Source organism: Lissotriton vulgaris, chromosome 4_1 (genome assembly GCF_964263255.1).
Source record: "Lissotriton vulgaris chromosome 4_1, aLisVul1.2, whole genome shotgun sequence".
Taxonomy (NCBI): domain Eukaryota; kingdom Metazoa; phylum Chordata; class Amphibia; order Caudata; family Salamandridae; genus Lissotriton; species Lissotriton vulgaris.
Window position 1 is genome coordinate 2,074,362,430 of NC_141691.1, and position 19,294 is coordinate 2,074,381,723.

General features: G+C 42.9%; 1 protein-coding gene across 1 annotated transcript in view; it reads left to right on the forward strand.

Annotated features, from left to right (window-relative positions):
• DRC1 (dynein regulatory complex subunit 1) overlaps positions 1–19,294 on the forward strand; it is a 131,271-nt gene that overhangs the window by 41,965 nt on the left and 70,012 nt on the right. The window contains exons 10-11 of the mRNA XM_086966513.1: positions 9,576–9,814; positions 10,817–10,926. Coding sequence (XP_086822639.1) covers positions 9,576–9,814; positions 10,817–10,926 — 349 coding nt within the window. The remainder of the gene's footprint in view (positions 1–9,575; positions 9,815–10,816; positions 10,927–19,294) is intronic.

Genomic DNA, 19,294 nt, shown 5'->3' on the forward strand with positions numbered 1-19,294 from the left:
ATGACCCACCCCCTTTCATTTGTTAGCAGAATTCTTTGAAGGTAGGGCGCTACAACATTGTTGACCCGTAATCAAAGGATATGATTTTTAAGGCACTTTCTGCCCGAGTGGCATGGTGGTTGGATTGTGGGTGAGACCCTATGCAGTGGGTACAGGGTCTCCACTGAACACATATTGGTGTTTGAGGGACCAGTGGGTCTCACCTCCCTCTTGCCTCCTTCTCTCCTGTTGATGTGTTACACCTCCAGAAGTGAAATTAAATGAAATGAAAAGACGATTTGTAAAGCGCAGTGGCTACCCTAAGGCGTCCCAGCGCTGCAAGAGGTCAAGCTTGAGACAGAGGCGCAGGAAGCTACTCTGGTTTGCTAAAGAGCCAGGTTTTCAGTAGTTTTCGGAAGGTGAGTAGTTTGGGTTCTGATCTGAGTGTGAGAGGCAGGGCATTCCAGAGCCTAGCGAGGTTGTGAGAGAACGAGCGGTCTCTTGAAACTGGGTATTATGGCGAGGTAGGAGGATCCTGATCTAAGTCATCTGTTGGTATGGTAGCGGTTATAAGGGGGCGATTGATGATGGGTCCTGTTCCCCAGTAAGAACGATGTGCGATGCCCATAGCCTTGAATTCTATCCTTGCCTTTACTGGGAGCCAGTGGAGGTCTTTTAGTCAGGATTTAACCGAGAGTCGCCAGGGGATTTGGATAAGGGTTCTGGCTGCGCAGTTCTGGATTATTTGTAGCTTATTTAGGGTGGACTGGGGGGCCCGAGGTATAGGGCGTTCCCACAGTCCAAACGGGACAGAATTAGACCTTGTACCATAATCCGTCTGGCATGAAAGGGTAGGAACGGAAGGATTTTGCGCAGCAGTCTTAGGAGGCCAAAGCTGGTGTCAGATAGTTTGGCCACCTGGTGGTTAAAGTTGAGCGACTTGTCTAACCACATGCCAAGACTTTTGTTGATTCTTTGGGTGGGGGGAGAAGTAGGAAAGCTCTGTAAACGTTAAGCAAGCGGATCTGTCAATCACTGATTTACAAGCAGAGGGTCAAGTTTCAAAATCTGACCTCCACGTTGGCAAACTTAAGTCTGCCATAGTTCTCAACTTTGCTCACCTTTCCTCTCTCAAGAATTTTCTGCACAAAAATGTTTTCTGAGAGAATTTTCTCACAAACATGTTTTGCTCCCATATTTTCCCTCAAAGTGGAGTTTTGGAAGTTTTGTCCCACAGTCATGCTTAGTAGTATTTTTTCTTGTTTTTTTTCTTTAAACTTCAATCAAAGAGTATAAAGGGCGAAAACAATTCAAAGTTGTATAACACAAAACTGTGTATATTCAGCTTTTGAGTTTCCAGGTTTGTTGTAACAGCACAGCAAACTGTATACAATATTTTATATTTCTGTAGGACTAATTGTGGGTCTGTATGGAGACAATAAAAGAAACAAGTCTTTGTCCAAGGAGCTCTGATTTGTGATCCTAACACTACAAATAATATTTATATCCCCAGTGTTTGTGTGACCCTAAGTACGTGCAGTTGTTGGCAGGATTCTTTTTGTGTGCACTAAAATCTGCATCACATGTGCAGTAAGTGTGCAGTAATTGTGCAGCTGTCATTGGATGCCCACTACACCTACCTTTGTCCTCCCCTTGGTTGCCATGCCTCACTGATGCTGTACGTCTGGTCAATTGTAGCAATGTTTATATCCCACACGGAATGCTGTTTCAAATCCTTTTTCTAGTTCATGTTTATGTCAGGGCTAAAGCTCATAGAACAGAAAAGCCATAAGAATCAGCAATACTCAATACAAATAAAAAAAGTTAGTCATTAAAGGGTACAACATCACCTGATTTTCAATACTTTAAAAACCTAATGCATACATTACAATTTAAAGAACTTAATCATTCCAATATAAAGCATTGAATGACTTTACATGCAGCCAGTAGATACCATGAAGTGGCAAATACCACTGGTCTTGAATTTGTAGAGTGTATCTGATCTGTCATGGCCTCTACACTCTGTATGCCCCAATTTCTTCCCAAAAGTTTTTGCCTTCTTGTCCTCGCAATGGCATACTTTGGGAAGAAAAACAGAAATGCATCTCGTCTTCAGCACAATCCAAGCAGCTATAACAATTGATAACATTTGTGTTTGATCTTATGCAGCACCTCATTTCGAAGTAACATCATTCAGTAGTAAAATGTCAACCCTAAGCTGGAGGTATAAAACTCTGGCCGGCACTGGTTCCACTTCATCCTGGTCTGGCTCAGGTTGGGTGTACACGTATTGATTGCGTCAGGCTGCTTTGAGTGGTATCTAAGGCATCATCCCCAGAAGCCATGCTTTATTTACAGATTTGACCTCCTAGGCTGCCCTATGGTAAGGGCCCCAGCTGAGACCAGAGTCTGGCATAGCTACCCCCCACCAACACGCAACAGACATTTCTAAGCCATCCAAGTGCTTAGTTACTGAGGAGAGATAAGACATTGAATAAGGCCTCCCTGGAGTGGCCTAGTTCAGCACCCCCCACCCCCACAGTCTGATCCAGTCCAGAGTGGTGTTAGCTTTGCAAGTGAAGAGATGCCCATCATCCCAAGGTCCACAAGCAGGGGCACTGTTGGGGTGCTGGAAGGTAAACTTCTTATGGTCTTAGGTGCAACTCTTTTCTTTGGGGTTTCTAACTCTTGTTTACTTTTTCTAGAGACTGAGGTTCAAATCTTGTCTTTATATGTCTTTGAGATGTGTGTTCGTTATGGTGGAAATGAGTTTCCACCCGATCGCGCACTGTTCACTTAGCGTCCTGGCGCCTTCTGTAGTTTATCGTTTCAAACTTTGTTTAAACCACACTTGTTTTTTATTCCATTAATTTATCTTTTTATTATTTCATGCTTATATTCTTTTTTTCTTTTTTCATATAGGCTATAGTTTCATTGTACTACATTCACATAACTATATGATTACTGACGTTTCTTTACAATACATTTTTACATCGTGTTTATCAGCATTTGTTTGGCACATATGATATAATACACTTGATAAGCATTTCTTGAATGAGCCCAATGCATTTTGGCACTCGTATGTGCCTTCATCAGGGGCAGTATCTACAAAAGGAAAATGAGAAAGCATAGTGTAAGTGTTTTAAGTCATGTATTTGTGGGGGGTTCTCTGCATGTGTGACCTTGTTATATGCATACCTGATTGTTGTTGTTTTGTACCAATTAAATCCTGTTCTTCCACTTGACCACTATACCTCTGTTCAAAACACAAATAAAAGCCACTATGTAATTGATCCGCGTGTACGTGTGTGATTGATAATATCTTGGCACAAGATGCCCTACATACCTTCAGTAATAGTGTCACGGGTTTCTGTAAAAATAAACGAAAAAGTGTCTTAGCTACTATCTCTCGTTCACTAAGTCGATCATCTCACAATCTGCATTAACAACGTACCTTATTTAACTGTGCCTTGGGTCTCTGAAATATACCAACCAGAACTATGTCTTAGCTACAGTTTGAAATGAAATTAAATAACAACTGAAAAACGGGTCGCGGTAGCTTGCCGTGTTTACCTTGTCTTGCTCACTCCGCTCAAAAATCTAAAAAAACCGAAATACAACACAATGAATACTATGAACCATCCTTGTATCCTCGTTAGTTATCCAAAAATAATAATTCTCTCCAACTCTACTTCATGCGCTACCGTCGTACCTGTATCAAAGCCTTATGCCGTTGTTCAAATTCCCGCAAACCGGTAGGTAGTGTATGTTCGCTGATCCTGACTTTTAATCACTACGCTCCACTCCGGGACGACTCCGCGGAGTTTACAACTGAAGACGGACTAGCTCCTAGGTTCACAATACTGTGGGCGCCATCTTAGAACGGTGCACAAACCTGTTGGTGTAGTTAGAAAACCTAATCCAACCATGTTTACTCATCACAACAAGGTCCCTTATCATTTTCAAATAACAGTGAACAAGTTCTTATGTGTGGATATGTTGACTGGTCGCCCATTTGTATATCAATGTATGTGCGATATCACTGGTGTTGCGGTAACGCCTAAGTATTACAGATGAACTCCGCGAAATTGACTACCAATACCTTATAGGTTATAAACTATTCGTGCCATGCTTGTGGTCTACGCCATATTGAGACTATTGTAATCCTATTTGTATTGGCAACAACATTCTATTCTTTGCTCAGAGTCCCACGTGATTACTCTTCTCGCTTATTCTGAGAGCGTCTCTGTGTATTGTTATCTAGAGTTAAATCTCGTGTTATGTTAAGTGGTGTATTGGTTGAGAACAGTGTTTAAATTTTGTGTGCTTGTTGTCACCTCATCAGGTTATATGATGTATAAGTTCATGTTTTAAATTACACTTTTGGATCACGCATAATTTACACATCTGACTGATTACTAGTATTTCATGATTCTCAAAAGCTAAATACTAAAGTACATATCCCTCTTCTGAGTTGTGGTTATTCATTGCAATCCTTAATGATACATAAATACTTGTTTGTGGAATGCCTCACCCTGCCAGAATTAATATTGTTCATGGTTGTCCCTATAGAAAACATGCTAAATCATACTTATCATTCAGACCTATTGGTATCATGGTGTTCAGATATTTTATCCAAAATAGTTCACGTTGTAGTAATTTCTGATGATTGTTGATACCTTGTTTCAATGGTACCTGTTCCAAAATTAGAAATCTTAATTGAGAAACGCTGTGTTTCTCTTGGATCCAATGTTGTACCAGTGGTGAGGTCAAAGAATTGTTGCGAATTCGACTTTTATGTTCTGATATTCGCACTTTCACTTTGCGTTCAGTCTTTCCAATATACATCTTTCCGCACGGGCACTTGATTCCATATACCACGTTTTGTGTGTTACAGTCACTTGTGTGTCTTAAACGTATCTGTTTTCCCGTTGTTGGGTGGGTGCATGTATTTCCTATTATTGCGTTATTGCAATTGATGCAATTATGACACCGGATCATTCCTTTGTTGGTGATAGATGTTTCTGGTTGTTGTTTGAGTTTCAGTTTTTCTTTTAGATTCAATCCTCTGGTATAGGCGTGTAATGGTAGCTCTTTGAATAATCCATTGAAATTTGGTTCCAAAGATAGTAATTCCCATCTTTTATTGATTATATTTCTGATCTTGTATGATCGAGTGGTGTATTTTGTTACAAATACCATTCTGTCCTGTTGTTTTTTGGGTCGTGGTTGCAATAATGTTGTTCTATCCATTGTTGATACCTTTTCAATCTGTTCTTGTAATATGTTGTTTGGGTATCCTCTCTCCTCGTATTTCTGTACTTGTCTTTCCAAAGTTTTTACGCATGTTTGCGTGTTCGAACATATGCGTTTTATTCGGATGAATTGAGATAACGGTAAATTTTTAATTAAGCTCCTTGGATGGAAGCTAGTGTAGCTGAGGGCACTATTCCGATCCGTAGCCTTTGTGTACAATTCCGTGTCAAATCCATTTTCCGTTTTAGACGATTTAAAGACATTGGATTACAAAAGGAAAAGACATAATAACTTGACAATAAGTGAACAACACATAATCAACAACCTGGCTAATGATGCAAATTTGACAATACAACCAGCCGACAAGAGAGGAGCACTAGTACTTATGGACACACAGTATTATGAACACAAAGTGCATGAACATGTCTTGAATCAAGACACATATCTTCAGTTGCCTTCAGACCCAACAACAACACTTCAAAACATGCTGGAAGGCATATTACAGACAGCCAAACTCAACAACACCATGGATGAACAAACAGTATCATTTCTAACAGCCAAAAATCCGAGAAGACCACGAATATACATGATCCCTAAGATTCATAAACACCCAACCAACCCACCGTTCAGACCGATTGTGTCAGGGTGCGGGTCGATTTTTGATCCCCTAGGACAATACATTGATTATCATCTGCAAAAATTTGTTCAACAATGGGGCTCATACATCAGAGACACAACAGACTTTTTGAATAAATTATCTTGGATACAAGAAGGATATCAAGACCACTGGATATTGTGCACCATTGATGTGGTGGCACTCTATACATCTATACCACATGCAGCAGGTCTTGAAGCCGCAGAGTGGGCATTACTCAGATTGAATGACATACCAACTGGCAAAAAAAAATTTTTGTTGCAACTATTGCTGTTTCATAGATGATATTTTTCTAATTTGGGACGACACACAGGAAAGATTGGAACATCTAATAAGAACACTTAACCAGGTGGAGACCAGAATACAATTCACACATAAAATCAGTAATGATGTAATTGATTTTCTTGACGTCAGAATCACTAAAACGGAAAATGGATTTGACACGGAATTGTACACAAAGGCTACGGATCGGAATAGTGCCCTCAGCTACACTAGCTTCCATCCAAGGAGCTTAATTAAAAATTTACCGTTATCTCAATTCATCCGAATAAAACGCATATGTTCGAACACGCAAACATGTGTAAAAACTTTGGAAAGACAAGTACAGAAATACGAGGAGAGAGGATACCCAAACAACATATTACAAGAACAGATTGAAAAGGTATCAACAATGGATAGAACAACATTATTGCAACCACGACCCAAAAAACAACAGGACAGAATGGTATTTGTAACAAAATACACCACTCGATCATACAAGATCAGAAATATAATCAATAAAAGATGGGAATTACTATCTTTGGAACCAAATTTTAATGGATTATTCAAAGAGCTACCATTACACGCCTATACCAGAGGATTGAATCTAAAAGAAAAACTGAAACTCAAACAACAACCAGAAACATCTATCACCAACAAAGGAATGATCCGGTGTCATAATTGCATCAATTGCAATAACGCAATAATAGGAAATACATGCACCCACCCAACAACGGGAAAACAGATACGTTTAAGACACACAAGTGACTGTAACACACAAAACGTGGTATATGGAATCAAGTGCCCGTGCGGAAAGATGTATATTGGAAAGACTGAACGCAAAGTGAAAGTGCGAATATCAGAACATAAAAGTCGAATTCGCAACAATTCTTTGACCTCACCACTGGTACAACATTGGATCCAAGAGGAACACAGCGTTTCTCAATTAAGATTTCTAATTTTGGAACAGGTACCATTGAAACAAGGTATCAACAATCATCGCCTTCATCTCCTCACTAATAAAACCTTATGTTCCCACAAGAGAGCTCCGGTCTTCCTCTAAGTCTCTTCTTCAGATCCCACGTTTTACACGTAAAAAGTGGGGTGGGGCCAACTTTTCCACCTTGGCCCCAACATTTTGGAACTCCCTCCCTGATCATCTCCGCTCTGCTACCCGGTACCTCTCCTTTCGCAAAGATTTAAAAACCTTCCTCTTCAATCTGGCCTTCCCCGCTTAGCTCTTCATTCCTTTCCTTCTTGCTTTCTTTCCCTCAGCTGCCGATCCGCCCACTAGCGCCAAGAAACCGCATGGTGTATGCTGCGCTTTAGAAATATTTTAAATTAGAAATTAGAAATCAGAAATTACTACAACGTGAACTATTTCGGATAAAATATCTGAACACCATGATACCAATAGGTCTGAATGATAAGTATGATTTAGCATGTTTTCTATAGGGACAACCATGAACAATATTAATTCTGGCAGGGTGAGGCATTCCACAAACAAGTATTTATGTATCATTAAGGATTGCAATGAATAACCACAACTCAGAAGAGGGATATGTACTTTAGTATTTAGCTTTTGAGAATCATGAAATACTAGTAATCAGTCAGATGTGTAAATTATGCGTGATCCAAAAGTGTAATTTAAAACATGAACTTATACATCATATAACCTGATGAGGTGACAACAAGCACACAAAATTTAAACACTGTTCTCAACCAATACACCACTTAACATAACACGAGATTTAACTCTAGATAACAATACACAGAGACGCTCTCAGAATAAGCGAGAAGAGTAATCACGTGGGACTCTGAGCAAAGAATAGAATGTTGTTGCCAATACAAATAGGATTACAATAGTCTCAATATGGCGTAGACCACAAGCATGGCACGAATAGTTTATAACCTATAAGGTATTGGTAGTCAATTTCACGGAGTTCATCTGTAGTACTTAGGCGTTACCGCAACACCAGTGATATCGCACATACATTGATATACAAATGGGCGACCAGTCAACATATCCACACATAAGAACTTGTTCAATGTTATTTGCAAATGATAAGGGACCTTGTTGTGATGAGTAAACATGGTTGGATTAGGTTTTCTAACTACACCAACAGGTTTGTGCACCGTTCTAAGATGGCGCCCACAGTATTGTGAACCTAGGAGCTAGTCCGTCTTCATTTGTAAACTCCGCGGAGTCGTCCCGGAGTGGAGCGTAGTGATTAAAAGTCAGGAATCAGCGAACATACACTACCTACCGGTTTGCGGGAATTTGAACAACGGCATAAGGCTTTGATACAGGTACGACGGTAGCGCATGAAGTAGAGTTGGAGAGAATTATTATTTTTGGATAACTAACGAGGATACAAGGATGGTTCATAGTATTCATTGTGTTGTATTTCGTTTTTTTTAGATTTTTGAGCGGAGTGAGCAAGACAAGGTAAACACGGCGAGCTACCGCCACCCGTTTTTCAGTTGTTATTTAATTTCATTTCAAACTGTAGCTAAGACATAGTTCTGGTTGGTATATTTCAGAGACCCAAGGCACAGTTAAATAAGGTACGTTGTTAATGCAGATTGTGAGATGATCGACTTAGTGAACGAGAGATAGTAGCTAAGACACTTTTTCGTTTATTTTTACAGAAACCCGTGACACTATTACTGAAGGTATGTAGGGCATCTTGTGCCAAGATATTATCAATCACACACGTACACGCGGATCAATTACATAGTGGCTTTTATTTGTGTTTTGAACAGAGGTATAGTGGTCAAGTGGAAGAACAGGATTTAATTGGTACAAAACAACAACAATCAGGTATGCATATAACAAGGTCACACATGCAGAGAACCCCCCACAAATACATGACTTAAAACACTTACACTATGCTTTCTCATTTTCCTTTTGTAGATACTGCCCCTGATGAAGGCACATACGAGTGCCGAAATGCATTGGGCTCATTCAAGAAATGCTTATCAAGTGTATTATATCATATGTGCCAAACAAATGCTGATAAACATGATGTAAAAATGTATTGTAAAGAAACGTCAGTAATCATATAGTTATGTGAATGTAGTACAATGAAACTATAGCCTATATGAAAAAAGAAAAAAAGAATATAAGCATGAAATAATAAAAAGATAAATTAATGGAATAAAAAACAAGTGTGGTTTAAACAAAGTTTGAAACGATAAACTACAGAAGGCGCCAGGACGCTAAGTGAACAGTGCGCGATTGGGTGGAAACTCATTTCCACCATAACGAACCTTAGTACCAGGACTGACAACCCTTAACAATCGCAGCACCATTGGATAAAACCGATAAATTTAGAAAAAAAACCCGGAGTGCTCCTACAACCCCCTCAGTTCCTTTGAGATGTGTGTGACTTACCCGCCATCTCCTTTGGCCCACTGCTTCCAGGCACTTTGCGACAGTGGATTCCAAGAAGTTCCGTGACATCTGGCTGATGAACGAGGAGGAGATAAAGGAATTGGTGAAACGAGCCCTGGAAGCTGACCGTGCTCTCCACGAGCAGCAGCTGGGTGCCCCCTGGGCTCCGCCGGACCTGTGGTTTATGGATAGCGTTGGACCACTGTCGCGACAGCAGCAGAAGAAGAAGTCTGCCGGTCAGCTGGCAGAAGAAGTGATGCGGTCAGGAGGTAACGACTGTCGGGGTCATTTGTCTTAGCAATATTTTTTTTATAAAGGCCATCCCTCCCCCTATCACTTCCCTGACTTCAGAAGTTACACAGAAATTTCTACTAGGAGGCATAGTTGACTAATTTACACAAGGCTATTGATGCATAAACATTCTCAGTTTACAAGATGCTGTGTGGAGAAGTGTGGCTGTGTGGAGAAGTGTGGCTCAATGATTAGAGCAGGCAGACCCTGATGCAGAGGTCTAGCCCGGGACCAGGGTTCAATTCCCTGCCTCGGCGGGTCTTGGGCTCAAAATTCCATGGACCTGATAATTCTTGCCTCGGTGCCTATTCCAATCATGGAGTCCCACTCTGCAACTCTGGGCAATAGCTTGCTTAATCTCCACAACGGCCCCCACAACGCTAAGGATGCCTGGCCTCCACCTTGGGGGTGCCCAGGAGTGGACGCCTCACAGGGAACGCCAGGATGGGTTCCACAGCGGTATTTGTACAAGCGCCTTGAGACCCTTGCGGGTGAGTAGTGCGCTATACAAGTATCAATTTACATTTTACATTTACATTTACATACAAACCATGTATTTTACAGTTTCATCAATGCCAGGGTAATGCAAACTTTTTCCACAGTAAGCACACCTTTTTAATTTATACTTAAACAGACGCCAGCAGCCTGTATACCCATCCAGTTACCACAGTTTGCTGCTGTCACCAATGTGCACCATGGTGCTAGCTGAGACAGACACAAACTGGTCTGGTGGGCTGAAACTTCTGGAAGTTCCCAGCTGCTCAACAGGCCTGTTGCTACATTCTCACTGTGTTTCTGTTTAGAAGACGTTATCAGAATTCACTGATGGGGTACGAGTGTGGCACACAAGGGTCCATTCTCCTATATTCTGCCAATACCTATGTTCAGCGCCCTGGGATAAAAGAAAGCTCTATAAATACATGTTTGTGCACTTGCACACCTTTTTCTTCTTCCTGTTCCTGTTGTTCTCTCTTTAAAAGGCACGGATGCTTCTGATGACGACAACAGATGGGGCTCAACCAGGGGCGGCCAGCATCAGTTTTCAGCACAGACTGTGAAGCAGATTCTGGAGCTCCTCAGCGATGAGTCGGTGAGTCACTGTGGCCTCCACACTTTGCTGCACTTTTTGATGTTAGTAAATGGTATGTTCGTTTCACTGACGATCTGCTGCGACAGGCTGCCTAAAAGTGATGGTAGGTCAGTGGAGACAACAGACCCACACAGCAGTGTGAAGTAAATGTTAGCACCTCAGTCACCTGCCTATTGTCTGTCTGCTTGTGCTTCAGTCACCTCCTTATAGTCTATCTCCTTTTACTTCGGTCACCTCCTCATGGTCTATCTTTTTGTACTTTGGTCACCTCCTTATGGTCTTTCTCCTTGTTCTTCGGTCACCTCCTTATGGTCTATCTCCTTAAACTTCAGTCACCTCCTTATAGTCTATCTCCTTTTACTTCGGTCACCTCCTCATGGTCTATCTTTTTGTACTTCGGTCACCTCCTTATGGTCTATCTCCTTGTACTTCGGTCACCTCCTTATAGTCGATCTCCTTGTATTTCCGTCACCACCTTATATTCTATCTCCTTGTACTACGGTCACCTCCTTATGGTCTATCTCCTTGTACTTCGGTCACCTCCTTATGGTCTTTCTCCTTGTACTTCGGTCACCTCCTTATGGTCTATCTCCTTGTACCTCAGTCACCTCCTTATAGTCTATCTCCTTGTACTTCAGTTAACTCCTTATAGTCTATCTCCTTGTACTTCGGTCAACTCCTTATAGTCTATCTCCTTGTACTTCAGTCAACTCCTTATAGTCTATCTCCTTGTACTTCGGTCAACTCCTTATAGTCTATCTCCTTGTACTTCAGTCACCTCCTTATAGTCTATCTCCTTGTACTTTGGTCACCTCCTTATGGTCTATCTCCTTGTACTTTGGTCACCTCCTTATGGTCTATCTCCTTGTACTTTGGTCACCTCCTTATGGTCTATCTCCTTGTACTTTGGTCACTTCCTTATGGTCTATCTCCTTGTACTTTGGTCACCTCCTTATGGTCTATCTCCTTGTACTTCGGTCACCTCCTTATGGTCTATCTCCTTGTACTTCGGTCACCTCCTTATGGTCTATCTCCTTGTACCTCAGTCACCTCCTTATAGTCTATCTCCTTGTACTTCAGTTAACTCCTTATAGTCTATCTCCTTGTACTTTGGTCACCTCCTTATGGTCTATCTCCTTGTACTTTGGTCACCTCCTTATGGTCTATCTCCTTGTACTTCGGTCACCTCCTTACGATCTATCTCCTTGTACTTCAGTCACTTCCTTACGATCTATCTCCTTTTACTTCGGTCACCTCCTCATGGTCTATCTTTTTGTACTTTGGTCACCTCCTTATAGTCTATCTCCTTGTAATTCAGACATCTCCTCATGGTCTATCTCCTTGTACTTTGGTCACCTCCTCATGGTCTATCTCCTTGTACTTCGGTCACCTCCTTATAGTCTATCTCCTTGAACTTCGGTCACTTCCTTATGGTCTATCTCCTTTTACTTTGGTCACTTCCTTACGGTCTATCTCCTTGTACTTCAGTCAACTCCTTATAGTCTATCTCCTTGTACTTCGGTCACCTCCTTATGGTCTTTCTCCTTGTACTTCGGTCACCTCCTTATGGTCTATCTCCTTGTACTTCGGTCACCTCCTTATGGTCTATCTCCTTGTACCTCAGTCACCTCCTTATAGTCTATCTCCTTGTACTTCAGTTAACTCCTTATAGTCTATCTCCTTGTACTTCGGTCAACTCCTTATAGTCTATCTCCTTGTACTTCAGTCAACTCCTTATAGTCTATCTCCTTGTACTTCGGTCAACTCCTTATAGTCTATCTCCTTGTACTTCAGTCACCTCCTTATGGTCTATCTCCTTGTACTTTGGTCACTTCCTTATGGTCTATCTCCTTGTACTTTGGTCACCTCCTTATGGTCTATCTCCTTGTACTTCGGTCACCTCCTTATGGTCTATCTCCTTGTACTTCGGTCACCTCCTTATGGTCTATCTCCTTGTACCTCAGTCACCTCCTTATAGTCTATCTCCTTGTACTTCAGTTAACTCCTTATAGTCTATCTCCTTGTACTTCAGTTAACTCCTTATAGTCTATCTCCTTGTACTTTGGTCACCTCCTTATGGTCTATCTCCTTGTACTTTGGTCACCTCCTTATGGTCTATCTCCTTGTACTTTGGTCACCTCCTTATGGTCTATCTCCTTGTACTTCGGTCACCTCCTTATGGTCTATCTCCTTGTACCTCAGTCACCTCCTTATAGTCTATCTCCTTGTACTTCAGTTAACTCCTTATAGTCTATCTCCTTGTACTTCGGTCAACTCCTTATAGTCTATCTCCTTGTACTTCAGTCAACTCCTTATAGTCTATCTCCTTGTACTTCGGTCAACTCCTTATAGTCTATCTCCTTGTACTTCAGTCACCTCCTTATGGTCTATCTCCTTGTACTTTGGTCACTTCCTTATGGTCTATCTCCTTGTACTTTGGTCACCTCCTTATGGTCTATCTCCTTGTACTTCGGTCACCTCCTTATGGTCTATCTCCTTGTACTTCGGTCACCTCCTTATGGTCTATCTCCTTGTACCTCAGTCACCTCCTTATAGTCTATCTCCTTGTACTTCAGTTAACTCCTTATAGTCTATCTCCTTGTACTTTGGTCACCTCCTTATGGTCTATCTCCTTGTACTTTGGTCACCTCCTTATGGTCTATCTCCTTGTACTTTGGTCACCTCCTTATGGTCTATCTCCTTGTACCTCAGTCACCTCCTTATAGTCTATCTCCTTGTACTTCAGTTAACTCCTTATAGTCTATCTCCTTGTACTTCGGTCAACTCCTTATAGTCTATCTCCTTGTACTTTGGTCACCTCCTTATGGTCTATCTCCTTGTACTTTGGTCACCTCCTTATGGTCTATCTCCTTGTACTTCGGTCACCTCCTTACGGTCTATCTCCTTGTACTTTGGTCACCTCCTTATGGTCTATCTCCTTGTAATTCGGACACCTCCTTATGGTCTATCTCCTTGTACTTTGGTCACCTCCTTATGGTCTATCTTCTTGTACTTCTGTCACCTCCTTATAGTCTTATCTCCTTGTGCTTCAGGCAGTTCCGTATGGTCAGTCTGCTTGGGCTTCAGTCACCCCCTTTTGGTCTATCTTCTTGTACCGCAGTCACCTCTGTATTGTTTATCTCCTTGCACTTCAGTCGCCTCCTTATGGTCTGTCTCCTTCTACATCAGTCAACTCCTTATGGTCCATCTCCTTGAAGGTCAGTCACCTCTGTATTCCGCATCTACCTTCCCTTTGATGCCAGTTCACAAAGTGAAGACTTTGTCACCTACATGCATTAGGCGTTAGTAAATGACTCGTCAGAATCACCTACCATCTCTTACTACAGACAAGATCCAATGGAAGATCAGTGGGAAGAATAGATCTACAGTGAAGATGAAGGAAATGTTTTTAGCTCAATGACCTTTTTATGGTATATTTGCTCCTTTGCTTCAAAGCGTTTAAAGGGTGTATTGTCCTTGCTGAACTGTTTCATAAGGGAAGATGTTGTGCCTTCAGCCACAAACTTGAACAAAACAAACAAAGAATTCAGACTCAGTTTTCACTTGTGTTTCAAAAGAAAAACCACTCCTGATGTAGGATTTGCTGTTCCTCTCATCTGACTAAGAAGGTTTTAGGGGAGCAGGCTTACTACTTGTAGAAGCGTGGCTCAGTGGTTAGAGGCGGCAGACCCGGAAGCTGAGATCGACCGTGGACCAGCGTTCGATTCCCCGCCTCGGCGGGTCTTGGGCTCAAAATTCCATGGACTCGACAATTCTCGCTCTGGTGCCTACTCAACTCATGGGGTCACACTCTGCGACTCTGGGCAATAGCTTGCTTAATCTCCACTACGGCCCCTCGCAGCGGGATGCCTGGCTTTCACCTTGTGGACACCCTGCCGTGGTTTCTCACAGGGGAATACCAGGACGGGTTCCCTAAGCAAGCGCTGGGACGCTTACGGGCAGCTGTGCGCTTTACAAGTCCAGCACATTTACATTTACTTGCCATGAGAACCTTGCCCCTCCCCAGCCACCATTTCCTTTGACCATCCCACATAGTGTCAATGTTGATGGTTAGTTGCAATAGTTCTGTTCACATGCGGTCCTCATTGCTGTTAAGTGGGTCTGTATATGGGGCGAGGTAGGAGACTCTGGCTGCTTGTAACTGAGCGCTCGGGTACTGGCTCTGTCAGGAATCCAGAAGAAAATCACCTACGGGTCCAGGGAAGCCAGGGCAATAGGACTGAAGCTCCTACCATAACTAGAGCCTAACTGACAAACAGACACAGCTACAGGGTTGGACCTTTACCACCAGCTAGAGCTACATGGCCGGGGCCTCCACCACTACCATCGACGCCACCATCAGGCACAGCAGTAGGTGGTGGCCGTGCAGGTAAGAGCAGTGGGTCCTGGTTGGGGATGATTCGATAGACGGCCACAAGGTCAAATTAAATAAATAATTTTCCTTTGTCTGTCAAAATCACCACCCCTCTCACCCGGCCTCACTGCACCCCTGTTCTTAGCTGCACGAGCCGCTGCTGTACAGCAGTAGGGGTTGGAGCTTCACCACCAGTTAAAGCTGCATGGACGGGGCCTCCACCACTACCATCACCATCGCACTCATTAACACCACCACCATCAGGCACTGCTGCTAGGTCAGGCCTCCACCACCACAGGCACAAGACTGGATCTTCAACACCACCAGGTCCAGCTGCAAAGCTGCACCTCCACCGCTTTAGTAATGGCAGTTTAGGAGGTGCTTAGGGAACCCCATAAATTAATCTGCCTTCCCAGCGCAGAGTATGCTGGGGGACCCCACGGTTGATGGCACTTCAGATCCCTTCCCTGGAGGAGGAGCTTGCAGTTTGCTGAAGTGGTAGCCTAGGAGGGTTGCTGCACTGATATGGGACTTCCTCAATGGCTGGCCTTGGTACTTTAATTATCGAAAGGGAAAGGGGACACAGTGCCAGTCTGTGATTGGTCACCCTCATGACAGATTAAGAGGATGCAGCCCCTCTGTGGGACTGCCTAGGGTGAGTGTAACAAACTGAGACTGGAATTCCATATACAGTTTTAAAATCATTTGTTAATTTATTTCAACACATTTGCTTTTATAGTTCAAATTTGTTTTCACAGGGATGAGAAAAGTTCAGAAAGTGTAGTGCTACAATCAGAGACAGAGTACCGGTAGGTATCTCGCCAAGTGAAAGCAAGCTTCAGAGTAGAAACAATTAAATTAACTTGTAAATAAATTTCAACTTCCCCCCTCCCCGTCTGCCCCCACCTTTGTACTCACTCTTTGTAAGTGTGATCTGTACAATCCAATCCCTTTTTGATGTCCTCTTGCCAAGGCCTAAAGTACCCCAACCTCAGTTTAAGCTCCCAGAAAGCAGAGAGGGCCTGGAAAAGGAGGATGGACTAGCTCCTCTGTGCCCTCCCCTCTCAGCCTGGATCCTGGTGAGTATGTCTCTTCTGGTAACCAGGCATAGCAATCTCAGGTACTTAGTGCATGTCAGTTCATTAAACTCTAGAGAAAGTAACACGACGTATGGGCCCACAGGGTTGTAGATCACCACCAAAGTCAGTTTCTCCATGCTCAAGATGCGCCATATTCTATGTAACCAAGCCCTGTGTTTGGCACTCTGTCTGTGCTCCAGTGGGAGAGTATCCCCTGGAGCACTGCGCCTAGTGCTAAGCCAATTTGGCAACTCTTTCTAGATTTTTGCGCTCAAAATATTTTATTGATGTTTTTAATAATAGACAACTAATAAAGACAATAGGGAAAATAGCATTATATAGCAAAAAATACCTAAAAAACAAATCAGAAATTATACGTCATCATTAAAAAAATTACAATCTGTACTTAGATAAAACATATTCAAGAGATACATAAAGGATGACTGTAAGGGAGGGGAGGGAGGGAACACATATAACAGCTAATGTATAATAATTATACAGAGCTACTATATTCTATAATCCGAATATACTATTGAAAATAATGATCAAAAATACAACTTTAAGAAGATAAATTGGGAACGGTCAGAGGCTTGGGGAGACTTTGCACAATGTAAGCCGGGTAGCGGGGGAGCTTAGTTTTCATTTAAGTATCTCAGTCCATTAAGACGTCGTCCCAGTACTGGGTTAGTTTTGGACACGTCCACAAGAGGTGCAGCCAGACGTCCTCGCTGCGAGTCAGGCTTCCTTTAAGTAGCGACTTTAAGTAGCAAGAGAGCATAATATACCAATATGTTGCTATCTTGTTGGCTGTTTCCACATTTGCTGTGTTACGTGCTGTAGGACTTGCCCTATAATATACCTCCCATCATTCTTTATGTGTGAGACATCACCCTAGTTCCTTTTCCCCATCGCCTCTGTGCTGGGGTTTTCTCTTCCGTGTGGGGCTGTGTCAGAAGGGCGTAAAGGTCAGGATGAAACATTTGCAGTCATTCTTCATCAAAAGCCATCTTTCAAAAGGAGTGAGGAGCCTCGAGCTCCCTTCCAGATGTTGGGGTGTATTACCTAGTGTGAAATCTGTAGGTAATGGAGACGTTCTGTTTCGGGGAGCTCATAGCCGGACCTCAGTTGGTCAAATGTGATGACTCCATCTGTGCTGAAGAAGTGTCCAATGGACTTGAAACCTGAATGTTGCCACATGGAAAAGGCAGTGGGGTGGATGCCTATGGTGAAGTCCAGGTTACCCAGTATGGGTGTCATTGGGGAGGGGAAGGGTGTCAGATCCTTTTGAGTGGCCACTCTGCCCCATACAGTGAGAGTGGCTCCGTAGACAGGAGAAGAACGTAGGCCAAAAAGCCCTTTGTTTCTGGTGTAGCCAGAGGTATTCCACGACTATCTGATGGTCATAAAGCACCAGTGCATATTCAATGCACTACCCTATTTCTCACCCTATACCTCTCTCAATATATCTTCTACCTCAACTCTCTGACTCATCTCAAACCTCTTTCTACTACTCTTTCCAATGTACTACCCTATTTCTCACCCTATACCTCTGTCAATATATCCTCTACAACCACTCTCACATTAATCTCAAACCCCATACCACTACTATGACCCCCAAAAGAACCCTTTCTAGAACCCTTACTCTACCCGCCTTGCACCATCTGACACCTCTTTTTATTATACTGATCCCCCAAAACAAACCTTTCTAAACTCTTCCCTCTAACTCTTCCCCTCCACATCCCTTTTTACTCATCCCAGGCCTCCCACTACTGCTATGACGTCCCAAAAAAAAAAAACTACATTCTTCACTCTTCTATCCCTCCACTATCCTTTTCAATCAAAATAACAGCCTAACATGCCCACTTATCAAATTTCATATGTCACTATATCCTAATCCTTTATGGGTTCCAAGTAGCATGGTACTCGCCGAAAAAAGAAAAGCGCTTCAACACCTCATTACGGGTAGCAAGCACTATATAAATGCAACCCTTTTCCCCTCTTCTATCCCTCCGCTATCCTTCTGAATCCAAATAACTAACTAACCAATCCTCCACTCAAATTACGTTCATATTTCATACAGGGGCACTTCCCCTCCCAGGCAAAGAGGTAGAGCTTGGCCTGGAGTGAGTTGACTGTACCCAGAGGACGAGTACGTGGGAGGTCCTGGAACAGGAATACAGCCGTGGGAAGAACAGTAATTTTCAGGGCAGCTCTTCCCCTCAACCGGGAGAGGCAGAAATGCCTGCACTGGACATGGTCAGTCTTGACTTGGCGTAGTAAGGCACTGGAGCTGATTGTTACAGTGTCAGTGGTCGTGGCAGCATTCTGTACCCCAAGGTAGGAGATGGAAAAGTCAGTCCACATTAGTGGGTATCAGGCAACCAGCTACTCCTGAAGGGAGGCTGCGACAGAAAGATTAAGGTCCTGTTACCGTTTGTAGATTGATGCTGAAGCCGGACACTTTCTCAAACAGCCACAGCACTTCTGTAAAGGCTGGTAGTGAATGCAAAGGATCCTCGAGATCTCAAAAGGACATCATCCACATATAAGCTTATGGGGTGCGTGTCTCCCCTGAAGGGCACTCTGGTGATACACAGGTCGTCCCGGACTCTTATTGTGCCATGGGCACCATATAAACAGCAAACAACAGTGTCTCCCTGCGTAGGGAGAAGGAGTCAGAGTGTTCCGTTGACCTGCACCACCGCCTCAGCTCTCTGTAACTGCTCACTGTCCAGCTACGGAATCTATTCCTGTAGCCAAAGTGGCCCAGGGTAGTATCTAGATATGGCAAGTGTACTCTGTCTAATGCTTTTTCTGCATCAATAAACAAGAGCATCACTTCCCACTACGATCGCTTGGCCTTGTCAACGAAGTGTAGAATCTTTTTAGTGTTGTCTCCACACTGTTAGTGGAG